Source organism: Fimicolochytrium jonesii (genome assembly GCF_025526975.1).
Source record: "Fimicolochytrium jonesii strain JEL569 chromosome Unknown EV422scaffold_30, whole genome shotgun sequence".
Taxonomy (NCBI): Eukaryota; Fungi; Chytridiomycota; class Chytridiomycetes; order Spizellomycetales; family Powellomycetaceae; genus Fimicolochytrium; species Fimicolochytrium jonesii.
Window position 1 is genome coordinate 37199 of NW_026515697.1, and position 26548 is coordinate 63746.

At 54.2% G+C, this 26548-nt stretch overlaps 9 protein-coding genes across 9 annotated transcripts; 3 read left to right on the top strand and 6 right to left on the bottom strand.

Moving 5' to 3' along the window:
• Positions 1 to 36: 36 nt before the first annotated feature.
• On the bottom strand, positions 37 to 7045 carry EV422DRAFT_255958 (uncharacterized protein). The gene is made up of 18 exons (XM_053065766.1): positions 6732 to 7045; positions 6628 to 6668; positions 6401 to 6563; positions 4132 to 6330; positions 3744 to 4051; positions 3475 to 3670; positions 3322 to 3407; positions 2766 to 2812; positions 2616 to 2701; positions 2335 to 2555; positions 2158 to 2264; positions 1727 to 2096; positions 1512 to 1660; positions 1329 to 1450; positions 1151 to 1270; positions 850 to 1085; positions 674 to 783; positions 37 to 607 (listed from the first exon to the last, which is right to left on the bottom strand). Exons 1-18 carry the CDS (start codon positions 6865 to 6867, stop codon positions 73 to 75), a joined length of 5232 nt encoding a protein of 1743 aa, XP_052922094.1. The 5' UTR covers positions 6868 to 7045; the 3' UTR covers positions 37 to 72.
• Positions 7046 to 7258: 213 nt separating this feature from the next.
• On the top strand, positions 7259 to 7699 carry EV422DRAFT_570969 (uncharacterized protein; the record flags this gene model as incomplete). Its single annotated transcript, XM_053072940.1, has 2 exons — positions 7259 to 7366; positions 7553 to 7699. 2 exons carry the CDS (start codon positions 7259 to 7261, stop codon positions 7697 to 7699), a joined length of 255 nt encoding a protein of 84 aa, XP_052922095.1.
• Positions 7700 to 10347: 2648 nt separating this feature from the next.
• Positions 10348 to 11956, bottom strand: EV422DRAFT_509167 (uncharacterized protein; the record flags this gene model as incomplete). Its single annotated transcript, XM_053068822.1, has 4 exons — positions 10348 to 10470; positions 10564 to 10575; positions 10803 to 11550; positions 11580 to 11956. The coding sequence occupies 4 exons, from the start codon at positions 11954 to 11956 to the stop codon at positions 10348 to 10350; spliced, it is 1260 nt and encodes a 419-aa protein (XP_052922096.1).
• Positions 11957 to 12185: 229 nt separating this feature from the next.
• Positions 12186 to 12595, top strand: EV422DRAFT_542517 (uncharacterized protein). The gene has a single exon (XM_053071281.1). It carries the CDS (start codon positions 12233 to 12235, stop codon positions 12470 to 12472), a length of 240 nt encoding a protein of 79 aa, XP_052922097.1. The 5' UTR covers positions 12186 to 12232; the 3' UTR covers positions 12473 to 12595.
• Positions 12596 to 13215: 620 nt separating this feature from the next.
• Positions 13216 to 15795, bottom strand: EV422DRAFT_606284 (armadillo-type protein; the record flags this gene model as incomplete). The annotated part of the gene is made up of 11 exons (XM_053073794.1): positions 13216 to 13534; positions 13603 to 13818; positions 13893 to 14014; positions 14081 to 14181; positions 14249 to 14393; positions 14460 to 14574; positions 14638 to 14874; positions 14950 to 15016; positions 15085 to 15266; positions 15328 to 15479; positions 15627 to 15795. The coding sequence occupies 11 exons, from the start codon at positions 15793 to 15795 to the stop codon at positions 13277 to 13279; spliced, it is 1764 nt and encodes a 587-aa protein (XP_052922098.1). The 3' UTR covers positions 13216 to 13276.
• Positions 15633 to 18349, top strand: EV422DRAFT_606286 (uncharacterized protein; the record flags this gene model as incomplete). The annotated part of the gene is made up of 7 exons (XM_053073795.1): positions 15633 to 16218; positions 16325 to 16433; positions 16510 to 16616; positions 16682 to 17188; positions 17259 to 17641; positions 17722 to 17813; positions 17904 to 18349. The coding sequence occupies exons 1-7, from the start codon at positions 16117 to 16119 to the stop codon at positions 18347 to 18349; spliced, it is 1746 nt and encodes a 581-aa protein (XP_052922099.1). The 5' UTR covers positions 15633 to 16116.
• A 380-nt stretch (positions 18350 to 18729) lies between these two features.
• Positions 18730 to 21251, bottom strand: EV422DRAFT_509170 (uncharacterized protein; the record flags this gene model as incomplete). The annotated part of the gene is made up of 5 exons (XM_053068823.1): positions 18730 to 18833; positions 18920 to 19098; positions 19166 to 19244; positions 19317 to 20442; positions 20541 to 21251. 5 exons carry the CDS (start codon positions 21249 to 21251, stop codon positions 18730 to 18732), a joined length of 2199 nt encoding a protein of 732 aa, XP_052922100.1.
• A 1200-nt stretch (positions 21252 to 22451) lies between these two features.
• EV422DRAFT_500409 (uncharacterized protein) lies at positions 22452 to 23129 on the bottom strand (the record flags this gene model as incomplete). The annotated part of the gene is made up of 3 exons (XM_053068136.1): positions 22452 to 22704; positions 22766 to 22838; positions 22940 to 23129. Coding segments are annotated over 3 exons (516 nt in total), but the record flags the coding sequence as incomplete, so codon positions are not given.
• Positions 23130 to 24754: 1625 nt separating this feature from the next.
• Positions 24755 to 26547, bottom strand: EV422DRAFT_255568 (FAD dependent oxidoreductase). The gene is made up of 3 exons (XM_053065764.1): positions 26221 to 26547; positions 26022 to 26151; positions 24755 to 25962 (listed from the first exon to the last, which is right to left on the bottom strand). The coding sequence occupies exons 1-3, from the start codon at positions 26333 to 26335 to the stop codon at positions 24858 to 24860; spliced, it is 1350 nt and encodes a 449-aa protein (XP_052922102.1). The 5' UTR covers positions 26336 to 26547; the 3' UTR covers positions 24755 to 24857.
• Between the last annotated feature and the right edge of the window lies 1 nt (position 26548).

The window sequence follows — 26548 nt, forward strand, 5'->3', positions numbered from 1 at the left end:
GGTCGAGGTATATGGATGTACACTACTTGCTCTCAACGCCAATCCCGCCGACTACATCGAATACTACATAAGCTACTCACCGTTGGGCGGCGGAAACGTGCTTTTGAACATCCAAGAGCTCGGGTTTACATTCACGCCAGGGAACCCGCCGAACCCGCCGAACCCGCCAAGAAGCTGTTCAATCATCGACCCAGTGCGCGGCATCTCAGGGCCCAAGTTCGGAGTCACGGGAGTCACGGGAGTGACAGGTTTCACGGGACTCGGCGGTATATTCATGCTCGCCGACGACGACGCCCTGCGCGCCATGCCCATCCGCCTCCTGGCCTTCTCGTCCTCGTAGAACTGGGTACTCGCCGCCTTTTCCTCATCGTTCATTTCATCCTCGACCTCTTGCAGCATATCGGAGTGTTTGCGGACGGCGACGAGATCTTCGCGCAGGTTTCTAAGAACCGCTTCCAATGGCGGATCGGGGTTTTCTACGGGGAATAGCTCGTCTTCGTCTTCGGGGGAGAGCTGCCAACTGTCGCTCATGTCGGGGACGCGGAAGTATTGCTTCATTTCGGCTTTCGTGAAGTTCCGAGAGGTTTGCTTCTGGTCCACGACGTGCCTGGAAGGTTGGAGAGCATCAGTCACGAGCACTCGGTGAAAGAATGGAAGTGTCATGGTTGCATACTTTGAAAGGGCCAACTTCTGGATATTTTTCTTATACAATGTCGACTCGAACGTATCGTGTGCTTGTATTCGATAAACGATGACCTCTTCCTGTTGTCGATAACGATACGCCTGCATGCAACCACGTTCATTAGCATCAACGGCGGCAAACTCAACCGTCTCACGCGAAACACGTACCCGGGAGATAGCTTGCTCTGCATCGGATGGGTTCCAGGTTAAGTCGAAAAGGATAACCCGGCTAGCAGCACTTAGGTTGATTCCAAGGTTGCCTGCCTTCAGTGATATGGCAAAGGCTGTGCACTTGGACTCCTTGTTGAAGGCATCAATGTCACGCTGTCTCTTCACGAGAGAAGTACTGCCATCGAATGATAGCACGTTGATTTGCTCCTTTTTGAGCGTCTCAACGATGAAGTCTAGGAGAGCACCGTTGGTCAGCAGCCGCGAAGTCTCAGAATGGCGACAGAAGCAAAGGACATACATAGCGTCGGGATGCTGCTAGTGAAAATCAGGATCTTCTTCCCCATGTTCTTGGTGGTCCTGACAATCTCGACCAAGACTTTCATCTTGTTCGAATGTACGATGTCAACTGTATCGGAACCTAATCGAATTTTGTTAGTATGCGGATGCTTTTGCCAAGCCCTCACGGTTCTCCCTACCTGTTAGCCTTCGATCATCTTCTCCATCCACACTTCCTTCCCTTGACCCACCACGACTCCGTTCGCCAGGTGAATATTTCGCGAAGATTTCATCGAACGTTGGATACAGGGTTTGGAGCAGCCTGCCAATTTCAAAGTCAAGTCTCCAACCAGTGGACCATGGATTATAAGCTCCATCCTTACCCATCAGCCGCGGTATTCTCGTCTTCTCCAATCTCATCCTGGCCCGGTTCCGACGTTAAAGCCAACAGTCCGGGGTCAGTAGCGGGAGTGGCTTTATCAATCCTTGCTTTCTTTGCGACAGCGCCAGATTTCTTTTTCTCAAGTTCCTCCTATGAAGGCATACGGTTGTTGGAGGGAACGATATGCACACGGTTACAAATTACATGAGCGCATACCTTGAAGATTTGTGGATGGGCACACAACTGCTTTAACGACGGTACCCGGGCTAACACAGTGGCAGCGTTCTCCTCGCGAAGATCTGCATTGGTGAGGTACGCCCGCAGCAGCTCGTATTGCAGCTGGGTGACCTTGCAGTCGATGACGTATTCGGTTTTCGGCTTGAGCTCCGTCTTTAGCACGCTGGTGTCCTTTCGTTGTACAATGGGCTCGATCAACTTGGTCAAAGCATATAACCGAAGTCTTGAGAGCTTTTTGTCCATTTCGGTGGAGTCTATATGCAACCCATTGTTGATTGGATTCTCATAGGCGTTTCGGAATTCTTTGAGGTCGCCGAGATAGTTGTTCACCGCATAATCGATCATGACCCTAAGGAAAAAGACGATATGAGGAAAGAGCACCCTGCACGACCAAGGAAAGATGAACCCACCAATATTCGCTCAAATGATTCTGCAATGGAGTTCCTGTAAGCAACACACGCGATGGTGTCTGGAAGAGGCCCAATGCATTCGCACGCTGCGATTCGCTGTTTTTGATCTGTAAGAAGTTGTGAGTAACCGCTTCATACGTTCACCGTCACCGCATCTCAATTCGCCAAGTAACTCACATAATGACCCTCATCACACACAATCAAAGACGCGCCTTCAAACAGCGTTTTCCGGAGCGCGACAAAGCTCGCCAGTTCCGTTTCCTTCCTTGGGTCCATCTGCAGCTTCGCTTCCGCTAGTACCAAATTCTTGTGCATTCCAGTGATGTAGTCATAGGTTGCCAGGAGAACGCCTCCGTTTTCGTGCCAATCCCGAATCTGCTCAAGACGCTGCATATCGCCTGTAATACATTTTCCGCATCAATGATGGACTGCCAGTCCTTAACGCGTATATGTCTCACCTAAGGTCAGAGCCGTCGAGAGAACGCGCACAAGACGGGAATCAGCATCTTGTGAGCGTGCTACCCATTGGTTAAACTCTCGAGCCCTTGTATCACCTCTGTTAACTCATGCGTTGAACGACGGAAGCTTGCCTTCAACGGTTCACCCACCAATTCTCAAGCACTATTGGGGGTACGACGATCAAGGCTTGTTTGTTCTGCAACAGTACCTGGTCAGCGGACGGGGCGAACGCAAGAATCCGAGGGCCAGCGAGTTGTCGGGGGGCGGGGGCGTTCGCTTCGCCCGCAAATATCCAACGCTCGCCGGTGCTCGGTAAGAACCGCGGCGAGGGAAAGATTGCGTACTCAGCGCAATAGGTACCCGCTACGGCTCGCCGTTCGCGAATTGAGGTCGGGCGGGTGATCGGGAACGGTCTCCTCGACGCGAGGAACTCGCTCCGCTAGCCGCTTCGCTTCGTCTCGCCGCGGAAGGCGTTCGCTCTGGTCACCCCCGCTTGCAAGTGCGAGAACGAAAAGCCTCTCTCACCTTTGCGCCCTCGGCGCAATGTGGAAAGAAGAACTCTCTCCGCTCGACGCTCGCTTCGCCGGCGCCGGGCGAGTGACCGTCAAGTGTACCCCTCCGCGCAAGGAACTCGCTCTCTCGCGAAAGGCGTTCGCTCCGGCCGCCCTCGTTCGCAAGTGCAAGAGAACCGAAACCCTCCCTCACCTTCAAATGCTCAGGGACCGCCGGATTGTTCCGCGCGATTTCTCGGAACAGGGTATATATCAAGGTGATCGTCTGAATAGTCTTGCCTGCGCCGTAAACAGCATGAATCTCATGCTACAACAGGTAACAACAGGAAAAGCGAGAAAACAGTACCTAATCCTTGCGCATGCGCCAAAATACATCCCGCATGCCTCATCCCGTGTCCATCAGCAGAAGGCTGCTTGACCATCAAGATATTCTTCCACATAAACTGCACACCCTGAACCTGATGATCAAACAGCTCTCTCGCCAAAAAGTTGGGAATGAAGATATCTTCCTCCGAGTCATCATGTCCCAGGTTGATGAGAATCTGAGGCGAGACATACAGTCTCAGTAACTCTTCGGGTAAGCAAGGCCTTTTTTATCACACACATTTTTCTGACCTTCTTTTCTGGACCATTGAACCGCTTCTGCTGAGCTTTCGCTCGCGACGCAATCTGAGCGTCCTGCTGCCGTCTCTTATTTCGGATGTTCAGCGTTGCCAAGTTCTCGGGCTGAATCGCTTTGATCTCCCTACGCCCTTTAGGGTGAGGCAGCCGCTGCTCTTTTGGACCGTCCGATTCGCCGGAGGCGATGTCTTCCACGGATATCGGGCTGCTGCTTCGTGGTACTGCGCGTCGAATGGTGTTGTTTCCTGAAGTCGGTCGTCGGAGGGTGCCTTTGTTCACCGTTGGTTTGAAGGAGCGCTTTCCTGTGATAGCCGATGCAAAGTCATGTTAGATCGAAGAGAAATCATATGCTCGAGCCTACCGAATGACGGGGCCAACTTACTCGTAGCCGGCTGTCTCGCGCCCAAATCTGAATCCTCCTCCTCCTGCGAATGAACCGAAACTTCCTCCGCATCAGCTTCCGAGGCAGACGCAATCTCGTCCAAAATTCTGTCATCCACATCGTCATATGTCTTCTCCGCCAGTCGGAATTCGATGAACATCTGAAAATCTGATTTTTCCTGTTCACGATTGTGCGCTTCCACCCACTGGTCCCGTATGGTACCCGGGTCCACCTTCTCCACCCCCTCCTCGTCCTCAGGAGGGGCGTGCAGGCCCTGGACGAAATGAACAAACTCCATCACTAAGCGGTGATGCAGCTTTTGCTTCAGGGTGCGGAGGTCTGGAAGGATGCCGAATTCAGCATCCTGACGTGCTCGATTCACGCTTTTCAATAGACGACTATCGTTCCCGGCTAACGACCAGTATTTGATGAAATAGCCATCCAAAGCCTTCTCAGCTTGCAAAGCCTGACTAGCTTTCGATCGTGTGGACTTCGGTTTGGTGAAGCGCGGCACATCCCTTGGAATTTTGCCGCCCACGGGAATTCGGCGTTTTTTCGCCTTTTCGGAATTGGGCACAGCACGATCATCCGTCGATGAGCTCGACCCATCTACAGATACTGGCGGGTTCGACGCCTTCCCCATGTATTTGGCTAAGCGGGATGTGGGGAATCCACTAGGTTTCGCACCAGGCATATTTGCTGGAGGCTGGGGTTTGGTGGGACTGGAGGGTTCGTCATCGGACACCAAGGAGATGACTCCATGGTCGCGGCCAGGTTTCGATGGGGGTACAGGCGCTGTCGATGGACCCCCACTGTCCCGGCGAGGCACCGGAGGCAAGACCGTCGCAGTGTTCAGCTCTTCCATTGATTCGTCTGCACCTGTCACTTCCAGGTCGCCGTTCTGTTTCAGTAGCGGGGGAGGTGTTTTTGGTGACGTTGGACTCTCCGAGCGGGGAGCCGGCGCGGGAAAGGACGGTTCAATGATCATCTCCTCCCCTGATTCTTCTGCATTTGCATCCATAGACGAAGCAACATCTTCAACGGGTATAGTGCCCTCATCAGCAGAGATCTCATCCGGAACCTCAGGAGAGACGACGGTATCATCGCTCTCATCCCTCGCAGCGGACATCTCCAAATCATCCTCTTCGCATTTCACTTCTTTCCAGGGAGGTGGCCGTTCTGCGGCCTCCTCATCGGTATCCGACCCGAATCTGTGAACCCATTTCGTTCTGGCCGGCACCTCCATCGGAAACTCATCTTCGCTGGCTATGAAATCGCTCCAGGATTCCTTCTCCGCCGCAGCTTTCGTGCCAGACTTCTTCTTGCCTCTGGCGCTGTTTATCTTCTTTCGCTCTGGGCGCCTTGGGGGCTCTGGAGGTTCACCGTGCAGCAGGTCCACTATCCATAACTTCTCACAGATCGTTCTGATCGTCTCGCTTGAAGCTGCACATTGAGTGCGTACCTCTTTCGAAGTTTGTACTCGCAGACACGCGTACGTGTTGAGGTGACCTTCCAATCTCCGCGTTTCGAGGTCCATTATTTCAGCCCGCAGTGCTTCTACCATCCCCTCGTACTGATGATAGATGTTGTGAGCCTCAAGCTCTAGTTTCGGCTTTTCGACTTCGTCCCACGTCGCCCGCATCTTTTCAAATTCCTCGGCCACTATCGTTCGGATGTCGTCTGAGGAGAGGAATTTTGTTGATCCGACGACAGCAGGCATAGGAGCCTCCTCCCGAGTTTTCCAAAATCTCTTCGCTTTAGCAGATAATGTGCTGCGCTGGCGACCAGTTCGCGTGTAGTCTCGCAGGTCGTCATCGACGTCGCCGTTGCTGACATCCACCTTCTTCCCGTTCACCAAGGGCATATATGCCGCCACATTTTCCTTTCCATCTCCTTCCGCAGCTTTAGGTGCGGGTTGTTCGGGTTGTTTCGCCGGCTTCGCTTCTCGTTCCTCATCCGACCACTCGGACTCATCTGACCACGCATAGTCCTCCTTATCGGACTGCCCATACGGTGGCAAAACTTCGTCCTCGTCGTCATCCCCACCATCCAACAGTTGGTCGTCTGCGCGTTTGCACGTGTATCCTCCTGCGACCTTATTCGTGTATCCTGTCGACGCCATCGGCATCCCGGGCCTATCGCTGGAATCTTCCAATTCGACTTCTTCGGGAACGTATCGTCCGCTGTTGTCCACATAATCTAATCGATACGAATTCACCGTCGTTTGAGATGATCACGGAAACGGGTGCAGATGAACGAAGATGCTCACCAACAACGCCGCTGAACCCTCGTTTGTAAACGCGCGCCGTGGTGTTCTTTCGGATAGGAGGTACCCAGGCTGCTATGAATTCTTCGTGTTCGGGGAAGCGCTTGTTTTCCAGGTCGGTGCGATCTACGCAGTTGTCCCGGGATAGCATGCGTTTAATGTACCGCTGCAAATGAAAGAGATAAGAAGATCGCTCCATGGAGGCACAATTGGAAAGACCCCCTATGTACCTGGCACATTCTTCGCCGTATGGAAGCGGTCTTCGTCTTGCCTACGAAAGGCGCCCCGGTAGGTCAGCTTCACAGTCACCCTCCGGTCAATCGACAAAACTCACCTCTACTTGATATATATGCGAAACTATCGTCTTCGTCCTCCTGATCTGCGTCTCGTTTCCGTTTTCCAATAGATCGTGTGAAGAAGAATGGCAAGTATGGAACCAAAAACGGGTCCGGACCTCCCGCGGCGGACATTATGGAGTGACAACTTGGACGCCGCGTCAGTGGTGTGGAAAAGGTATAGGGACCCCTGTAACCGCCCAAAAAGAGTAAGACTTCCTGTCTTGCAGCAAGCTACATCAGGGGTCTGTGCCGTTAGACCCCCGGCTATTGATGCGGGGTTCGAAAGCCACGTTCGAGGAGGTTCGAGGGCTGTGACAGCAGAGCGACTGAACGCGCTTTGGTTCGCACAGGCCGAAGGCTCGTTGACAGACGACGACGACGACGAGGACGACGCAACAACAACAACAACAACACCCACCAGCTCGCTTTCACACCACCAGGAGGAGGCTACGTATCCTATCTGTCTCAGTCACAGCTCTTTTCCTCAGCTCATTGCGAACAAAAGGGCAGAAACTCGGCAGACATGACTTCTTTCTACGACGAAGTCGAAATCGAGGACATGGACTACGACGAGGAGACAAAGACGTACTACTACCCATGTCCATGTGGGGATAAGTTCGCTATCACAGAGGTGGGCAGCGTTTCGGGGTTGTGAAGGTGTGCTCACACACGACAGTCGTTGGGGAATGTCAAGTGTCGCCGGTCAGGAGGCAGGGGAGGGCATGAACGAACCCCTGCGAGACTACGCCCCTTGAGATGGAACTCCTCAAATCCCTCGTCAAGTCCATTCCCACTAACCCACTCCCTCCCTTCCCAGGATGAACTCCGCGCTGGCGACGAAGTAGCCCAATGCCCAAGTTGCTCGCTCATCATCCGCGTGATATACGATCCAGAGGAGTTCATGGACGACGAGGATGGGGGGGATACCATCGATCTGCCTGCGTTGGTCTCTGTTGAGGCTTGAAATCCGATTGATGTTTTGCACTCGCGGGCTAGGGCTGATCGCGGGAGGACTCCCAAGAACATGCGGCCGGACGTAGGGGGCGAGGACCCACAACCCACCCACCACCCGGCCCGCCCGTCGCCGCCGCAGCCAGCAGATCCTTCTTTCAGCTGTATATAGGCCGTCCCTTGACTCGCCAAACTCCGCATGCCATCGTCGCATGGCCACTCACTGTAACACACCCAACGCCTCGCCCGTCGTCACTCGCCGGTCCCAATTCATGTATCTTTTTTGCAACCGTTTTGTCATCTTGATATCAGTCCATGTATCTGTAACTTAAGAACTCATAAGAAAATGCTTTTGCATCTCTGTAAATCCCAATTTCCATCCATTCAGTGGAACTTTCGACACATCTCATGCGCATGTGTCAATTTTACTGGGTCAAGTGTTTTCGTATTTGGTGGTGTTCCACCGATCGATGTTTGTCCCCATTGATATGTGGCCGACCCTATGTGTGTTGCAATCTGGGCAGGGGGTTGAGCGGTTCGTTTGGGAACATCAGGTGCACGGGTTGACTCCGAGGTAGTCTATAACAAGCACCGGCAAAAGGTGGCTGACGGAGATTGGGGCTAGCCGGGTCTTTAGTTAGACGGAGCGTCGACTAAAGATGGCACAGGTCAGCGCCGACCGAGCTATGTGCAGGAGGAGCAAAACCCATGCCGACATGACCTGCTCTCCCAACACAAGTTCCAACTTGGACACAGATGGACACACCTCTCTTCCGCGACAGGCTCAATCATCCTCATTCGTATCTGTACGTGTTGTGCAGCCGTTGCCACACTAAATGACGGAAAAGTCAAAGTCCTTCTGTCTTGCTGCTTGAATTCTGGATGAATTTGTTATGTTGTTTTTGAACATTCCATCGCAGGTGCTCCATGTACAAATTGATTGCCCAACACAGCGTACCAAGAAGCTGCAAATGTAGTAGCATCTGAACGAGAGTCTTACGCTGCGGACATGGATTGATGGGCCTTGCTGTCAGACACCGGGAGACCTGGGCCGACGAGAAGAGCCACCGGCTTATCGAATTGTCGCGGATTGGCCTCACCCCTTGGGTGCTGGGAACCCGTTTAAGATCCCTATTGTGTACAAAAATAGTTGAGCCAGTTTGTCGAAATCCCTGGGTGCCAACACCCACGTTCCGATAAACATGAACAAGGTTGGTCGAGCCTACCAGCAACAAGCAGGACCTGGCTTTGACATGTCGCTGTTCGGAATGTATACCAACTCGGCGCACATCCCTCAAGCTAGCAAACCTTCTCCAGCTGGCAGATCAGTACATCGTTGACCCGGCGCTGTATACTAATAGATTTGAATGAATTTGATGCCTGCTCACATCGTGAAACGCTCATTGCATATGTCCCTGCCATGTAAACACATATACACGTTATGTGGGAATCGTTCAGCCAAGATCTGGCAGACTATCTGTCATCCTTGGTTGACGGCACTGACGCAACCAAAACAAATCAAGAGACTCCATCTGGCTGGCTAGCGACGGGCTCACTCTAGGTTGACGGCATTGACGCAATAGCAAAGCAAGAGACTCCGCCTGGCTGGCTAGCGACGGACTTACTCTTGGTTGACCGCATTGGCGCATCGAGATCGAGGCAACGAGACTCTTCTGGCTGGCTAGGGATGTGGGGCACCCCAAAATACCCGACGAGCGAATCGGACTGAGTGACGGAGTTTGAGAAGCAAGCCTTAAGCCGCATTTGGGTACGATAAGGGCTATTCTCATTTCAAGCTCAGTACGTGGTTCAAGGGATGGCAGAGGAAGTCCGCAATATGGCGGCTAGCGATGGGCCAGTGTCGTTTGGGACAGCAAAGTGCCAATTTGAGAGGGTCGGAGCGGAGTTGAAGTCTGAGTCAAAGGGCAAAGCTCCGGTAGGCCCCGCTATGGGCATTCTTAATCTCCTCTTCGATGGTTCAAATGGTGGCGAAATATGCTGGCTAATGACAGGCCAGTCTCGTTTGGGCAGCAAATTGCAAACCCAAGCGGTCGGAGGCGGTCGGAGTCTGTGTCGGAGTTACTGTAGAGTAAGCCGTGAGCCACGTTGGCGTGCTGTTTTTGTGCAATCACGTCACACTTCCAGAACACGGAATGACAGTATTTTCGACCAACTCCGCCTGCCACCTCCGCCTGGCTTGGCCCGCAAGCAACCAGAATTCACTTCAGTTCCCGTCTCCGACTATTTATACTCAGTTGCGTCTCAGACAATCCAGTTTCTCGCCGACCTTCTCGAGTGATAGAAGACACAGCGTTCAAAATGGCGTGTGCACAGATATGGAGTTGTCAAGAGTACATTGAGCTAGTGCGTCGAGATCCCTGGTGCCGACCCCGAGTTACGATAAACAAAATGCACGGATACGGCAAGACTTCCCAGGCGGTTGCCAATCGCCGGTCTATTCGTGTTCGGTTTTTTCGTGTTCGTGTTAATCGCTCAAGCCCACATCGCCGGATCCGCGCTGAACGTGGAGCTGCCTGAGCTGACCGTCTCGCAGGCCGCGTCGTTGGCGCTGCGGTAGTGGTTGTTGGCGGGGCGACCGTCGGCACTGGAAAGTTGACGGGGACTGTGGGTAGCGTTGTTGCAAAGTACGCAGGGGTCGGGTTAGAGGCCGGTGTTGCTGTGCCGGTGGCCGTTCCAGGGGTTGTGGTGGTACTGGCGGCCGTGCTGCCGGCCGTTGTTGAAGTTCGTGCCGTGGTAGTGGAGCTGGCGACAGTCTTGTCCCGTCTATACCAGTAGAACGAGGAGGATGATATTGAACAGCAGCAGATCAAGCATGCGGCAAACGCTAACAAGGCAATATTCATATTGCTCACTCACTGAAATGGAACCCTTTTTAAAGTCGCAATGGAAATTCTCAGGTCGGATTGATATACGAGGAATTACAAGCACTACTTCAACAACTCAGAAGACTCATCCCAGAGACTCTTCATCTTCTTCACAATCCTCTCTATTTCTTCTCGTTGATCTACGTGGTTGTTATACGCACGGGTGAGTCTGGCTTTCTCTATTTCCCTCTCCTCAGCGTCTGTCACGAATCGCAGATTCTTATAATCTACTTTGAGCTGCTTTGCAGCAGAAACATAGTCCAAAACGAGTTCCTTCCTCTCCTTAGCTAGCGTTTCAGTCTCATCCTGAATAGCTTTAACCCTGACCAAGATATCGCACTTTCGTATCATCTCGTCAACGTCGTACTCCCTCTTTGTGCTCTTCTCTAAGAATTTTTTCGTCTGAAGCTCGCTATCGTACTCGCCGCTAGAGATATTGCTTTCATACTCGCGTATATCTGCAATATCCTTCTCGCTGAGCGGCAGGGCGGTCCAGGATGCGGTTAGATGATCGAACGTCCAACGGCCTGGGCGACAATCCTTTGCCATCTCCACTCTCTTGGGAACGGAGACGGTAATCAAGATCTTCCCATCTTCCATCAATTCTGCTGTGTGTTTTGCAATCCATCCCGGATCATCGCCTTTCGTGTCGTTCAGCGTGCGGCACTTCATGGTGTTAAGGTTCAACACACATACTTGCGCCTTCTGTTTACGGTGTCCCAAGTAACCGAGGGAACCGATAAGAACGATGGTGTCGAGTCCAACAAGGGTGGCGGTGTGGCAATCGGTAGGCGGAAAATCGTCGGTGTGGTATTGTAGCACGTGAATAGTACCGTCGGGCTTCACCACAGTCACATCGTTGTAGATGAAATAATCCTCGTCAAGGAACTCATCATGCCACCCCCCAATATACAACTTGGTCCCAACCGGCAACTTCCCTATGCAAGTCGTATCCACCTCCTGCTCAAGAATCGTCCGGCTTCGTCCCGTTCGGTAAAAACACCACACCGGGTCTTTCTCCAAGCATCCGCGTCTCTCTTTCCCATATGATATTCGTAGGCCTGCAGGGCGGGCCACCCAGTCATAATCATCTCGATATGGTAAGGTGTAGTGATGTCTTCGGGGGATTCCTTCACTGCGTTGTGTTTAGCGAGCCCATGCTCTTTGAACATGGCTCGGGTCACTCGCTTGTCCCACTTCCGTCGGTAGTAGACCTGCTGCATCTTCGGTGGCGTATACCCGGAGCACGACTGAGGTTCAGGCAACTCAATGGGGAACCTGGGCAAATCGTCGCGAGGATCCTTCTTCTTCCTCTCAACCGGAGTCGGTGCCTGATAGTCGTCCGCGAGAACGAAAAACATGTTCCCGCCCTTGTGCTTGGTCATGTTGTGCCGATGGATGGTTGGGTGGATGGATGGATGGATGGAAGTTAACTCCGCCTCCATTGTGCATAGATACGGAGTACCCGTGCCAAGGTCTCGTATATCATACTCGCCCGCAGTCGCGCCGATGGCGCTCCGGCGGCACTCTCTGGAGTTGTTGACTTTTGGGTTCCACAAACACCCCAAGAAAATTGCGTTGGACTGTCGTTTGCGTTGGACTGTCCGGCACTCACTTGTGAGTGCCCGGCTTCACGCACCGCGGGAAGTACGGGGTCGAGTATGATACGAGTCCCTGCATTAGTCCCTTTCTATTGTCCCTGCATTTCTATCATCTTGGCCCACTACCATCTTTCTCAAGATGCACCGATGCTGCAAATTCTGCACCGCTCAAGGCAAGTTAGCGATCGATATGCACCTTCGGGTTCTGGGGCACCTCGGAACCATCCACAACCACAACTTAGAGTGTGCAGGGGAGGCGCAGTGATCCAGTTTCCAGCCCTAAGCGCTGTCATACAATAAAGCAAAGCTCCAGGCATCAGTTCAAGTCTCCAGGACCTGAAACTTTCACAACGGACCAAGCATATGTACTAGAGTGAGCCACAGCGGATAGACCTTCCAGAACGCGGATGGGAAAAACTTCTAAAAGTCAACACTTTACTGATTATCAAGTCGAATAAAGTAGCTCAAGCGATTCCCCATACCCTGTTTAGTGATGTCCAGTATTCTCAGGATTGCGGGTTGGGGTTGGTTGTTTTGATGGGAGTGAACGGGCAAGAAAAAGGAGCTGTGGAAAAAGCGCCGGCGGAAAAATGAAGAATGTCCGGCGGCCGCCCGGACACCTTCGCAACCGAGTCGGGGAATCAAACTGCGGCATTCCATTACAAGAGGACTCCGGAGCAACCAGGCAGCATGATTCAGACAAGCCCTGTCTTACCAAATGGGACGAGGAAGCAAAGGATTGTGGCCCCATAGGCGCTTCACCCGAAGCGGAAGCCGCGGATTTCGGGTGCTCGGTTGTTTCAATGGAAAATGTACTTTCATTTGTTATTATCAAAACATAGCAAAAACACACGACATCATGGATAAAGCAGAATCGCACAAGGACGAAAGAGGAGATAGCCAAGACGCTGAGTCCATGTTCCCACAGCTTCCTGCCGGTATGGCTTATATAAGGGGGTTGGTTTGGTATGGCCGCATCTGAAGTGCAGGTACGCATGCTTCAAATTGTTTCGGCGGGGGAGATTACGGACGTGATCTGCAAAGCAAGGGCGTGAGAATGTACTGCCAACAAGTTTTGCGGACAATGAAAGAGATAACGCGCACTCACCAAGCAGTAGCCGCAGCCCTTTGAGCGTAATACCTCACATCGACATCCGAGTCCTCCGACAGCCTCGCCAGCGCCGGCTTGATTTGGTCAGTGACGGTCGAGGCGAGGTTGGCCTTCCTGGCGAGGGGGATGATCTGCTCGAACGATTTGGCCACGTTGAAGCGGATGTTGGGAATCGGATCGGAGGAGAGGGTAATCACGGTGGGGAGGATGAACTCGCGCAGGGCGTCGCCGTTGACTGCTGAGGCAATGGTCTACAAAAGGTGAACGACAAACTGAGTTGGTTGCGCGCGATCGTGGTTTCAGAGGTTGCAGAACATACCGTCAGCGCAAAGACAGTAGTCATGCGGTACAAGTAGTTCTCGTGTTTCGACATCTCCAAGATCTTGGGGATGATGGCGTGCTTGGCCCAGTCCACTCCGAACACCTCGGTCAGCTTGCGGAGGTTGATGGTGGCCGCCTCACGGATGGAGAAAACGCTGTCTCCCAGCCAGTTCATGCAGAGGTCCGCTAGTTTCTCGTCGAAGAATGCAACTCCCTACACAAGGACATCGGATTACTTTGACGCCGGACTCGTTTATGGTCTTCGTCTGATAAATTCCGCCAGCTTACCAATTGACTGGCAAGTAGAGGAATGTTCTCAATGATGGCCAATCGCACGCGCCATTGCTTGTCTTCTTGGAGCTCGATGATAGCCGGTAAGAGGGATTGGGAAAGAAGGTCGATCCCGATGACTACGGGAATGGAAGGCGGTATGAGGACAAGGCTCATCCATGAAGGTCCATCCAAATACTCCTCACCCTCGTTGACACGGTCCAATTTGGAAATGATGTTGAGTCGGACCTCTGGCGCCTCATCCTTGAGGAGCTGCAGGAAGAGAGGCAAAAGGTGCTCGATGGTGCTGCGATCGAAACAACTGATAAGCCGACATGGTTCAAACATATTCCATCCACGCAATGCCCACTGACTTGTCCTTTCCAAGGAATGGGGCCAAGCCGCTGATTTGGGTCGCCAAAGCGGCGCGCACGTGTTGAGAAGTGTCCGTGACAAGATCCTTGACGCACGGGAGGATTTCACGGAGGACGGCGTCCTGTTCAATGAGAACGCTGAAACCTAAGGCGCAATCTGAATCAGCCGCGTCCCGAGAACCTGAAAGCCCTCCCAATCTCGGTGTGTCACCTGGCACTTGTCCAGCAGCGGCTGTCCGTACTTCAGCCTCATTATCCTTCAGTAATGTCACGAATGCGGAGATCAAATCCTCTCGGATAATTGTCGGCCCAACAGCTTTCGCAAGCTGAATCAATCATCACTTTTAGCAGCCGGTAAATTCTGAGCACGGAATGCGAGAATGTCGTACCTGCACAAACTTGTCGGCAATCATATACCGAACCCTCCATGATTTATCTGTGCACATCGTGCGAAGCAACTCCAGAAGCTGGGTTTTGGTCTCCTCGGGGCTCAGCTGCTCCGCAATAGCAACCAGGCTTTCCACTGTCAACAACCGAACTGAGTCCTGCTCATCCACGGCAAGGTGGCGGAAGAGAGGAATCACTTCGGAAAGTACGTGCTCTTTCGAGACTTTCTTTGTGAGTTTCTACAGAGGATGCGGGGTCAGGAATGGTTCCATCAACGGTTTTGCCTTTGGTTTTGCATTTTGCGTGAGCCTCACCGCCAAGTGCGTTCCAGCGGCACGGCGAACCATAGGTGTGTCATCCTGGCACAATTGAGTGTACAGTCTAGCGAAATAAAATCCGGTCAGATTCCAGATCTAACACCATCTTCCGTCGTGTTCAAATGAACATACTTTCGCAGCTCCTCCTGCAAAGCTGGCGTGCACAAAGTATAGGCCGGTGCGTAGAGCCCGCATGCGCTCGTTCGGCTCGTGAACCAGTCGCCCGTCGAAAGGCGCCTAATCATCGGCAGGTAGTGCTCTTCTATTTGTGCCTGGGAAAGCCCCGCTCCAATTTTGGCAATCGAATCGACGGCCTGTCGAAAGAACGCTTAGCAAATACGCTTAGAGAATCCAAAGCTGCTAAAGAATGCATACTTTGTCTCTCACAACCGTCTCTTCAACGGCAGCCAGTGTCTCCAAGGTAGGCAGAAGAAGGTGGCTGTAAGACGCTCCACCGACGTAATCTACAAAGCCCGCGAGCTCCTCGGCAAGCACCGTCAGGACCTCATCCTCATCGTCGATCGACTCTGGTTGTATGGCAAGATTAAATGTTTTGAGTCAGCATGCTAAATCGTATAGCCCTGAATACGCCGGCAATCTCGAACGCTGCTTTCCCACGCGCTCCCCTAACCGAAGGTTTCCTCGCGAACACAAACGGAGAATCTGACAAGCACCTTCAAGGAAAGGGATGAGCTCCTCACGGGTCCGCTCTGGCCCAAGGGCAAGCGCAATCGTGGAAAGGCGCTTTACTGCGTTGACGCGCAGGCTGACGTCTTCGTGCTTGAGCTCGTCAATCAAGACGGCGATGGGGTAGAGGGTGTCGTCTGCCTCGTCGGTGTTCATGGTGTCTGTTGGCGCTTTGCGTTTGAGTTGGGTGCTGTGGGAGCCGTATGGGGTTTAGCGGAAGTAGTACAGTATGTAGCGTCCGCAGCTGCGTAGGAAAAAGCCGGCGTTGCAGGTTGCGAGAAGGAAGTCTCTGAGCCGTTTGGAGGTCGCAAAAGGGCGCCGTCTCGCTAAACACGCGGCGAGGCAAAAAGGACCGAGAACTCACGCGTCCAGACAGGCTCGGCCATTGGGGAGGAGCAGACCGAACTGGAGAGCACGGAGCTCCCGCTAGCAATTGGATCATAGCGGTGTATAACACCGGAGAGGCCCCGCTCAAGGATGGGGAAAATGAAGAAACCCCCCTGCCCCGTCTGCAACACAAGGAGCTATCGCAAAGATGACTCCGGCTTCTACGTCTGCAAGTTCGGGCATCAGCTCACGGTAGGGTAGAGCGAGTTCCTCGTCGAGAAAGGCTACCTGAGGGGGACGGACCTTAACGAGAGGGCATAGAAACTTCATTTTCTGACTTTCTGTCAACTTGTTCCAGGGATATGTGGAGGAACGAGGCGACGAGGAGGCCCTCATGGGCTCGAATGCGCGTCGGCAGAGATCACGGTCTCGGAAAAGGATTTCCCGCGGGCGGAGCAGGAAATACGGTAAGGGACCTCAACCTCCTGGTCTCTGCCGCCGGTAGATCTGCTCTGGTCTGACCCGGAAATTTGCGCGGAATAGACTATGATGCCGCGCCCTTCAGTGTGATTTGCGAGGTCTTTCAATCTTCCTTGAGACTGCAGACTCAGAGCTTGATCAAGAGCCGAGGTCTTCCACAGGAGCTAGAGGTTAGGACCGCTAGCGTTAGAGTCTGTACACGTAGGATGAGGATGATTGACGTAGTTCCGCCCAGCTAGCAGTCCTCGATCTCTGGTCCTGCTACCTAACCGCCCTCGAAGTCGATTTAGACGACCGCCAACGCCGCGAAAGCAACTGGAGCCTGTCATCCCAGCAAGGTTCCGCTGGCCCGTCCTCAGGGGAAGAAAGCGCTACGGACTGGTCCGACACCGACCCGGAAGACATTGCTGTGCGCCGTCGTAAACGGCGACGAAGCCGGAGCAGGACGCCTGGGCTGTACCCCGATCCCGATCCTGAAAATCCGACAGCTACGCGAGATAGCAAGCGAGGGAGGACGAAGGAGCCTGGCGGGCGGTTCTTGTCCGTCATGGTGAATATCCACCCGTATTATTCTCTGGTGCTGTTGCATCTGGGATGTGTGCTGTTAAGGCTTCCGATTTGGTTGAGGGATGTGCATCGGTGGGCTGGGTCGGGTGAGATACCCTACTATACGGCGGCGGATCAGTTGCCCTTGGAGCTTACCTCCAAGTTCAGCTTGTTTGCTTCAGGGCTGGAACGGAAGGTACGCCGAGATATCAGTCACCTTGACAACCGACTGAAAGATAGCTCACCGCCCATCCCTCCCTCCGCAGACACCCCCCCAAATGTCCAAACTCCACATAGTCTCCACAACCTTCCGCACCCTCTTCACCAACCGCTTCTCCATCAGCTTCCCGCCCCCAAACCTCCCCCTCCTCTGGATCCGCACCCTCACCGACCTTTCTCTCCCTCCCACATTCTACGCCGACATGTCCACTATCCACTCCCTGGTGTTTCCCGGCGCCAACGATTGGGGCAGGGGCGGCGAGCGCTCGGGTGGGGGTGGGGGGAAGGCGAAATCACAGGTCGCGCTGGCGCTTGTGGTGTTCAAGTTGCGGTGTGGAGCAGAGAATGAGAGGAGCGAGATGAGGGGGTGGGTGGAAGGGCTGGTGAGGGGGAGGGAGGGGGTGCAGGAGTATGCGGCGTGGACTTCGAGGTATGCTGCACTATCGCCCTCATGCCTTTTCCAAGATCGAATGTGACCCTTACGCGCCCCCGCTTTTTTTTGGTTGAAAGTGACGTCCGAGAAAAAACCACCGAGGAACTAATAACATACGTCGACCGCTTCGCCAACCGTCTGGGCACCCATCAGGACACGAGACCGAAGGGTATGTCCCCCCCCTCTCTCCTCTCCTCTCCCCTCACCCCCGGCCTTCATGCGCATCCCGCTCACCACCCCTCCCCCCTCACATGCCCAGGCTACGAAACCTTCGAAACCGCCCTCAACGCCCTCCTCGCCTCCCTCCCCTCGCCTCCTCCTTCCCACCCCCCCACCACACCCACCCCCGCGCCCACACCAAATCATATACCCTACCCACCCATCCCCACGCAACCCCCGCGCTACATCATGTATAACGCGTCGGACACATCCGGCCCCTTCCACCACCCCTACGACACCGTGGTCCGCGCAGCGGCGGATCTGGTCGGGGTCGGCGTGCGCGAGCTGGAGAGGGAGGTCAATCGGTTGGAGAGGCGGTTGGGCGTCGAGATGGGGTGGGTTGCCGGGTGGGTTGAGACGGCGCAAGGGGGTGCGACACACGGGACGCCGGGTGCGGGGGTTGCCATGGCTGTAAACGAAGATAGGGGCCGCGGTGGGAAGCTGGATGGAAGCGAGGACGAGGACGACCGGGAGGATTACATGTAGATAGTAGGCACGTGCCCAACCAAGTTCGATGTGATTTGTAGGAATGCCGGGGCCTGAAACAAAAGGGCGGGGACTCGAGGCACGCCCTTCTCCTGTACGCCTCGATGAAAATGGGCACCCCTTCTCATAAATCTGCTCGTTTCCGAATCTCAAAGGATACACCAATGCTTCAAAAAATAATGACCATGAATTTTTCCTTAGAGGGTGCCTTCGGTGGTCGGTGGGGTAGTGATATGCGGGGGGGATGCTAACCAAGCTAAAATTATATATATCTACACGACGAAAAGACCGGCGGGGGTTTGTTTTTGACTCGATCGACGGGGTGGGGGAGGGGTATATAGTCTTTTCCGATTTTTTTTTTGTTTTTTGGGGGGGTTTCGTCATGAGGTATCCGCCCTCGCGGCAGCGAGTTCCGCGCGCAGGTCCGCGATCAGCTTATCCGATTCCTGTGCGGCTTTCTGCATTTCGATGATATAATCGCAGGCTGGAACAAACATCCCAGAACGAGGTATCATCAGCATACACCCTTCAAAACCCGCCGACTGTACATCCCCAACCCCGCCACCTTACATTTCTTCAATACAACAACTTTACTGGGATGCTTCTCCTCAATGGGCGGTAACAGCTTCTTCAGCTCCTCAAACCCATGTTTGAGCACATCTCTCCGGCGTTGCTCGGCTTGTTTGTGCCCGTCGCGTTTCGCTTCGACTGTTGCTGTTAGGTCTGTGTCGTAGGTGAGCCCGATTGTACTGCGGGTGGGGGGAGAGGTTAGATGGTGGGGTGGGGTGGAGGGGGGAAAGGGCAGGGGACGCTTACTCGGCGTTGCCTTCGCGGATGTTCTGGTAATTGGATTTGGAGGCGAGGCGTTGGACGGCTTCTGTTGTTGTTGTGTTGCCTGTTTTGCGAGGAAAAATCATTTAGCTCGACCCTCAAAAAGAAGAATCCCCGGTTCCATCATCGCGCATACCATTAGGAAGCAACGGCTTCAACCCCACCCCTACCGGCGCAGGCACCTTATCCACCTTATGCGCCCCCGACACCGGCATCTTATTATTCCCCCCTTCATCCACCGGATCCGCCGTCATCCTCATCAACTGGGCCGGCGTAATCGGCGCCAGACTCCTTTGCTGCTGCTGCTCATTAATCCGCGTCTCAAACTGCACATGGGTGGTAGACACGCCTGCGAAATCGGGGGTCATCGATTCGTCTGCGGAGGGGACGAGTTGTGGTGTGAGGGCGGGGGAGGCGAGGGTTGCTGCTGCGGCTTCGTTGTGTTGGGAGGTGCGGCGGGGTGGGATGGGGTAGGGTTCTTTGAACACCGGTGCGTGCGTTGTTTGCTGATGTGACGGTGCGCCGGTGGGAGGTGCGAGCTGCAATGCGTTGGGGGACAGTCGGTTAGTTGGAGAAGAGGATGAGCGGAGCGTGGCCGGAGACGACCGCGTTGTGGCGGCGGTGACTAGTAAATCGGGTGATTTGCTGCTTCGGATGCGTTGCAGTTGGGATGGTTTGAGGGCGGGGGAGATCAATTTCCCGGAGTTTCGTCGTGGGACTATGTATGGTGCCGAGAGGGCCTGTTTCTTCAACGCTGTCTTATCCCGCATTGATGGGACTGTAGGCGCGTTGCTGAATGTGTTGGGATCGTTCGATGGCTGCATCAAGGGTGTTCTTAAACCGCTACCCCCTGTTGCTTGCGGCTGTTCAGCCCATACATCCGAAGGCGCTAGAGCTGGAGAGACGCCAAGCATAGCGGTATGTGGCGGCGCCGATGGGACCAGAGCGGGGGAATTGAGGAAGGGTTGGGGGACCTGCTGGTAGTAGTCGGGTATGTGGGTTGTGTTTGGTGTGTTTGGCGGGATTGAAGCGGGGTGAATGTTCTGCTGTAAGTGATATTGGTTGTGCTGGGCGAGATTGTGCATCGACGGTTCAAGCGCTGGTGAGAAAGCACTCGCTGAGGCGTACTCAGACAGCATCTGGGGCTGAATGACAGGGGACGTCAGAGGACTGAATATGTCGTTACTGTGTTGATTTAGGTTCATCCGCTGGAAGTCTGCACTCGGCGTCATGGCTGGTGATACTAGCGGCGTCAGAAGAAGCTAGGCGAGGAGAGAAGAGGGGTTAGGTTTTCAATCCGCATCCTCACTCCGCCACAAGCCCGCTGTTATGGAGCCTGCAGAAGAGAATCCAGGCATACCTCCAACTCATCCATCGGCTGCAACCCCAACCCCGTAGCAGGAGTCTGCTCAATGCTTCCCATATCCAACGCCGTGAAGAACGGCGAATTCCATGTATCGTATTGTTGCTGATAATGCCCATTTTGACTTTGATGCCTGCTCTTCTGCAGATCCTGCTCGTTCCCTGTCAGCATAGCATTCACTTCCGCATCATATGAGTTCGTTCCGCCACCTGCGGCAGCATGATTTGCATATACGTTTGCTGGCGAGTTCGAATTCGTTCCTGCATATTGGGTTTGCTGTAGCTGTGGGCTGTATAGGGATTGTAGGTCGAGGTCATTCGCAGACATTGAGGGAGTGTAATGCTGCTGCTGGTGTTGTTGTGCGTGGTGCTGTCCCTGTTGCTGGTGTTGTTGTGATGGTTGTTGTTGGTGGTGCTGCTGTTGCTGTTGAACTTCCATTTCCGGCTGCCAGCCCTGCCATAGGTCTTGAGACATTGCGACGTCACTGAAGACCTCCGAGCCCATATTAACACTGGCGGCACCCTGAGCACCCTCCTGCCCCGTTATCGAGTTGCCGAGAAAGGCAGCCGGGCTGCCATTGAGAGACTCTGTCGATACAGCACCGTTCGTTTGACCCAGACTTGCACCGAGCTGGGACGTGTAAGACATGTCCACAAACTGGTCAAAGGCGAAGTGCAACGGCGAAGGGGCGGCGGAGGCTGCGGACATTCCTTCGGACGGACGGACGGACGGACGGGGAGCGGGTGCTGACTGGTTGACAGGAAAGGCGTTGGTTGTTGGCGAGAGTGACGAGGAAGGGTCGGGGGTCTGTCTGGGCGCACGTGTTGAGGTTATGGAGGGAAAGCCTGGCTGGGAAAGGACAGCCGTTCGTGTTCTCTGAGGATCCGGAAAGCCGCACACGCACGGGCGAGAGACGGAGACGGCGCTGGGCGACCACACAAGATGGAACGTGCAGACACGGAGCTCCGTGGAACCTCCTACATACAGTATATGTACAGCTACTGTACTGTACGGTACACCGAATCGATATTGGGAAAAAACTCAGAACATAGCAATAGTAAGTAGGTACAACTGTACAATAGGGATCGATGTCGCGCGCCTGCATGCGCTGTGAAGAGATCAAATCTCTCAACTACTTACATCCTGTAACAAGTACTAACTGTAACAAATACATACAGTACATCCTGTTACAAGTATGGTAACTGTAACAAATACCCATATCGATAGCAACCTCCGACAACCAGGCAGCCCGTCTGGACTCTGCAGGAGGGGCGCTCGAGCTTATCGCGGTAATAAGCGCGTTCGCTTATCAGAACCCCTCTTGAACGTCGGAAAGGAAGCGACTTCTTCAAGCCGGTGGGCTCGTGCAAGCGCTCGCTGGCGTACAGTCCCTTCCTCAACCCGTGAGACATGAACGCTGTCGTATCTTATGGCATGTGATCTTCGGGGAGTTTGTACCTTCTTTCGTGAAGACGAGGAAGGGAGCTTACCCGGGGGAGCATACCAGATGCAGGGCGTCTTCTCCGGCAAATATTCTTTTCTACTTGCTTTCTGAATCCTTCCTTTCGAATCCAACGAGGCCCTGGTCGCTTTTCCGGAACGCCCCCATCGTAACCCCATTTGCCCAAAAGGAAGAAATGCCATCCAACCGTGACCCGAGCTTCCACCAGGCTTCCACACACCCCGAATCCTTCGGAATGCGGGCAATAACCTAAAAACGATATATCATCACGACACATGAAAGTTGCGCAGCTCGCGGACATGCAGGCGCTTCGAATCTCAAGTCACACCGTCATCAACCTTTTCGGGACATTTCAATATGCGGAAAATATACTTTCCCATGTGCAATGTGTGCATTGGCGAGCCCACTGCTCTCACTGCTCTCACTGCTCTTTGCCAAAATACATTTCAATGAACTGCGTGTAGTCGAACGTGCCCGTTTGCGCTTGGGGTGCGACCTTGCCAACGCAAAGTGGCCTCCATCAGAATTCCAACTCTCCGGCATTGTGCTAGAAGGACAGCAAACTCCTGGGGCTGAAGTACCTGCGAGACCAAATCCTCAGCCTCCTCTTTTGACATGCGTTTATCTACACTTCCATAGTCTGCCAGCAGCTTCACAAGGCTGTCCATCGTGATGGCTCCCGTGGTGCTCTTATCAAACCTTCATTTTTGGAGAAACGTCAACGTCAGATCTTGTTCCAAATGTGAGAAGTCACTCTTACAGTCGGAAGGCCCGCCGGATCTCTTCTCCCGTCATCGTTGTCTGAACCTTGCGTGACATTGCCATTACAAATGCTAGTTTCACAGGGATGGAGGAAAGCATGCAATCAGCGTCGAGCCATCCTCAGCTTTTCTGGAGCGTCCCAATCTAAGTTGCAGCATCAGAAGTTGCTTACACTCAAAGTCGATCTCTCCTGTTCCAGCCACATCGATCTCGTTCACCATGGTGTCCAGCTCCACCTGAGACACCCGCAAACCAAGTGTTTTCATCAGAGTCGCAAGCTCGTCTTTCGAGATGGTGCCGCCATGATCCACATCGACAAGACTAAAGATCTCGACCAGCTCGCGGAGCTCGGATTCAGGGATCCCACTCCGTAGGATGAGGTTGGGATCTACCTGTTGGTTTTGAGATGTTCAGTGGATGTCGCAGACATAGGCACGCCACCATCGGATGTAAGCCGCATACCTGGATGTAGTCCGAAGTGGCCTGCTCCTCCACGATCCCTCTTCTAGAGGAGGATGAGGCGGCGGACTTTCGCGCTGCGGGGGTCCTGGATTCAGCGGGCGTGCTTTCAGAGGCGGAAATGGGCGGGTCGCGGTCGACGGAGTTGCGCTTCTTAGGAGGCATTCTGACGCGATAGGTCGATGTGGAATGCGTGGCAGCGCACGAAGGCCGCCGCACACGCAGGGCGAGAGGAAGAGGGCGAGAAGTGTTGGCGGGCCACCCAAGACGGAACGTGCAGAGACGGAACCCCGGTATGCGTCCGTATCGATATCCGCAAGGACAATAATAGGGACGACGTCGGCAGGCGACGAAAAAGCGCTTTCGTTGGGTGTGTTCGGAGGAGTTGCTGGAACATTTGTGGGCGAGTGTTACCAGAGTGGCAGCCACGAACGGTTAAGTAGATTACACCACATTTCATACCTACCGTCTTTTCCTTTCCATTCGAGTGCGACAGACTGGCAAACCGCTGCTGAGAGTTCAAGCAACACAGGCTCGGCAGGGTGTGCCCTCGGCCTTTCTCACTGCTTCCTCAAGGCGGCCGCCGGCAGCAAGGCGAGGGAACGCGTTAGTCAATCGCGCGAGGGTAAACCCACGACCGAACGCGTTTCGCCGTTTCACACCTTTTCGGCAATCCGGCAATCTTGCGCACGAAACCCCAGCGAATAGTCAACGCTTCTCAGAATCTCCTGAACGAGTGTGAGTCCACCAACAACATCTGAAAGGAGGCGACGCTGACAACCCCAGCAAGTTCTTTAGGCCCGTAGACAAGATGTGAGGACACGCTCGAGGCATCGCAACAAAAAGACCCACACAAAGCCAACACGATGACCTTACCTTCGCTTGTGGCCCGCCGAAACGATGTTTGAACAGGAAGGCAGCGGTACAGCGGGGAGGTTATGTTTCGGGACGGTATCGAGTTTCAACGAGCTCTCAGCGTGGATTATAGTCATACCTTTGTTGGCCGCAGCGATGGCGGTCCGCATGGTGCACACTGAAAGATGCCCCCCGCATACCTTCTTCGCTTCCCCGCTGGCACTGGGCTCTGCTGCCCCATCTGCGATGCACCCGCAAATGCATTTTAGCTGGGACCGCTGCTACCGCGATGGATGAATGTTAGCTACCGCGATTGATGGATTTTCAGTGGGTATAATCAGGAGAACGAGAGCATGGCTGTTTTATGGCGCGGAGACTGCGATTTGTCACATCAATGGCGTGCGACGATCAGCTTTGACAGGCAAAACTTGGCCAGGAACCGTTGCCATGACGGAGGAAGGCAGCGGAGGCGAGAAGCGTCGCGGAAAAGGTTGCGCGACCACCGGCCTGCACCCGCGTACTGTACACCAAGCAGCAAGCTGCGACAAATATATGAGCCATCTCAAGTAAACGATCGACGACTCGGAGGCTTTGGGTGATCCCGTTCCTTCGTGATGTTCGCTCCGGGTTTGTCCTTTCAATCGGATGCAGATTGTTGTAGAAGTAGCTTGTATATTGTTCTCTATTCCTGTGTTCTGGACCTATGTAACTAGTCCGACTAACGCATACGCCTGGCATGCACGCCCACCCACTCCTCACTCCTTACTCCTAGAAACTCAGAGCATCGACTTGAAGTTCTCCCTCGACACCCGCTCCTCCTTGGTCTCCCTCCCCTCCGGCAAAAACACCTCCGGAAAGTCCTCCCCAACCCTCACCCCGGCCACCATCTCCGCGACCGCCTTCCCACTCAAGAACGCCCTCGGCATCCCATGTCCCGAAAACCCCGCCGACACAAACATGCCGGGATTCCGCGGCACAGGCCCCACAAACGGCAACCGGTCCCCGCTGAATCCCATGATCCCCGCCCACTCCATCTCCACCTCCACACCCTGTTTCTTCAACATCGGGAAGCGGTCAGGGATGTAGCTCCGCAGAGCCTTGGATACTTCAGGGTGTAAGTGCGCGTCGTCGCCGTTGCCGACCTCCATGCTGGGTGTCACGAGGTGGCGCATCCCGCCGAGGACGATACGGCCGTCTTCGCGGGTGGAGAGGTACTCGTAGCCGTTGTTGGCTGTGATGCAGAGGTCGAAGGGGGGTGGGGGCGAGAGGGGTTTGGTGACGATGACTTGGTTTTTGACGGGGAGGATGGGGAGTGTGGGGAGGAAGGTAGATGTGTGTGAGTTGGTGCAGACGATGACTTGGCGGGCTTGTAAGGTGTGCCTTTTGGAGGCTGTGATGAGGAAGGTGCCGTCCGGCTGTTTTCGGACTTTTTCGACGAGTTTTTGCGTGCAGATGGTGACTTTTCCGCCGGCATGGCGCTGCTTTGTGTTTTGGGCCAACACTTCCTTGGCGAGGCCTAGCACCAGTTTGGCTGGCCACACGCGGTACGCCGGCGCCATCCTCACAGCGCCGAGATAAACATCCGTGCCCAGCAACTCCTTCACAGCCCTCGCATCCAACAACTCAAACCCCTCCCCACACCCCGCCGCCTTCATCTTTCTCACATCCTCGGTCCAGAACTCTTTTTCACCGTCCGTCGCAAACACGTTCAGGCACCCGTCCTTGAACTTGTGGAAGAAGGGGTCGGGTTGGCCGCCGTGGGCGAGGTAGGTGGTGACGAACTCGGAGAGGGCGTCGGCGTTGAGTTGGTCGAATTTGAGAAGTTTACGGGTGACGGGGATGCCGAGGGCGGCGGTGGTTGTAGTCCAGGAGTCGTGGAGGCTGTATTGTACATCGCTCGTCAGCGCGGCCGTTTCCTGTAAATTACAACCTACACTTACCCTGGCACAAGCAACCCGCCGTTCCTTCCCGTAGCCCCTCCGCTGAGCTGTCGGCCCTCAACCACGACGATATGCCATTCGGGCTTCAGCTGCTGGAGGAATCGGGCGACCGACAACCCGGAGATTCCAGCTGTTCGAAAGTTGAGTGTCAGCCAGAATTCAGAAGTGGCAAACTCGTTTTTCTCACCCAATCTCCTACCTCCTATGATGGCCACATCGACTGTTTCCGTAGGCAGCGGCGCCGACTCTGGGACCTCCAGGTCACGGAGCCAGTACGATGCCGTGGGGTTGTCTGGCAAGTGGGAGTTTGTCATGCTTTTGACTAACTACTGACTACTATACGAGGGTCTTTGACGACACTTTTGTAAACTGGCGACCTGACGAAGTCGGCTCTTTCTCCATCCCCACCTTCCGCAAGGGGGCCCATGTCGGTTTTGCTTTTGTACTTCCGTGGTGGTTGTTCCCTGCAAGAAAAGGGTGTCTTTGAAATGCAACGGCGGAACCAGAATGCGCGTCGCGTGCATGTC

Coding starts and splice junctions, on each gene's coding strand:
- EV422DRAFT_255958 (XM_053065766.1), bottom strand. CDS start 6,867: ATGTCCGCCGCGGGAGGTCCGGACCCGTTTTTGGTTCCATACTTGCCA. Junction 2,702..2,765: donor CCAATAGTGCTTGAGAATTG/GTGGGTGAACCG, acceptor AGGTGATACAAG/GGCTCGAGAGTTTAACCAAT. Junction 1,086..1,150: donor TAGCAGCATCCCGACGCTAT/GTATGTCCTTTG, acceptor GTGCTCTCCTAG/ACTTCATCGTTGAGACGCTC.
- EV422DRAFT_542517 (XM_053071281.1), top strand. CDS start 12,233: ATGATACGAGTCCCTGCATTAGTCCCTTTCTATTGTCCCTGCATTTCT.
- EV422DRAFT_255568 (XM_053065764.1), bottom strand. CDS start 26,335: ATGACAAACTCCCACTTGCCAGACAACCCCACGGCATCGTACTGGCTC. Junction 26,152..26,220: donor CGATGTGGCCATCATAGGAG/GTAGGAGATTGG, acceptor ACTTTCGAACAG/CTGGAATCTCCGGGTTGTCG. Junction 25,963..26,021: donor GGCGGGTTGCTTGTGCCAGG/GTAAGTGTAGGT, acceptor TGTACAATACAG/CCTCCACGACTCCTGGACTA.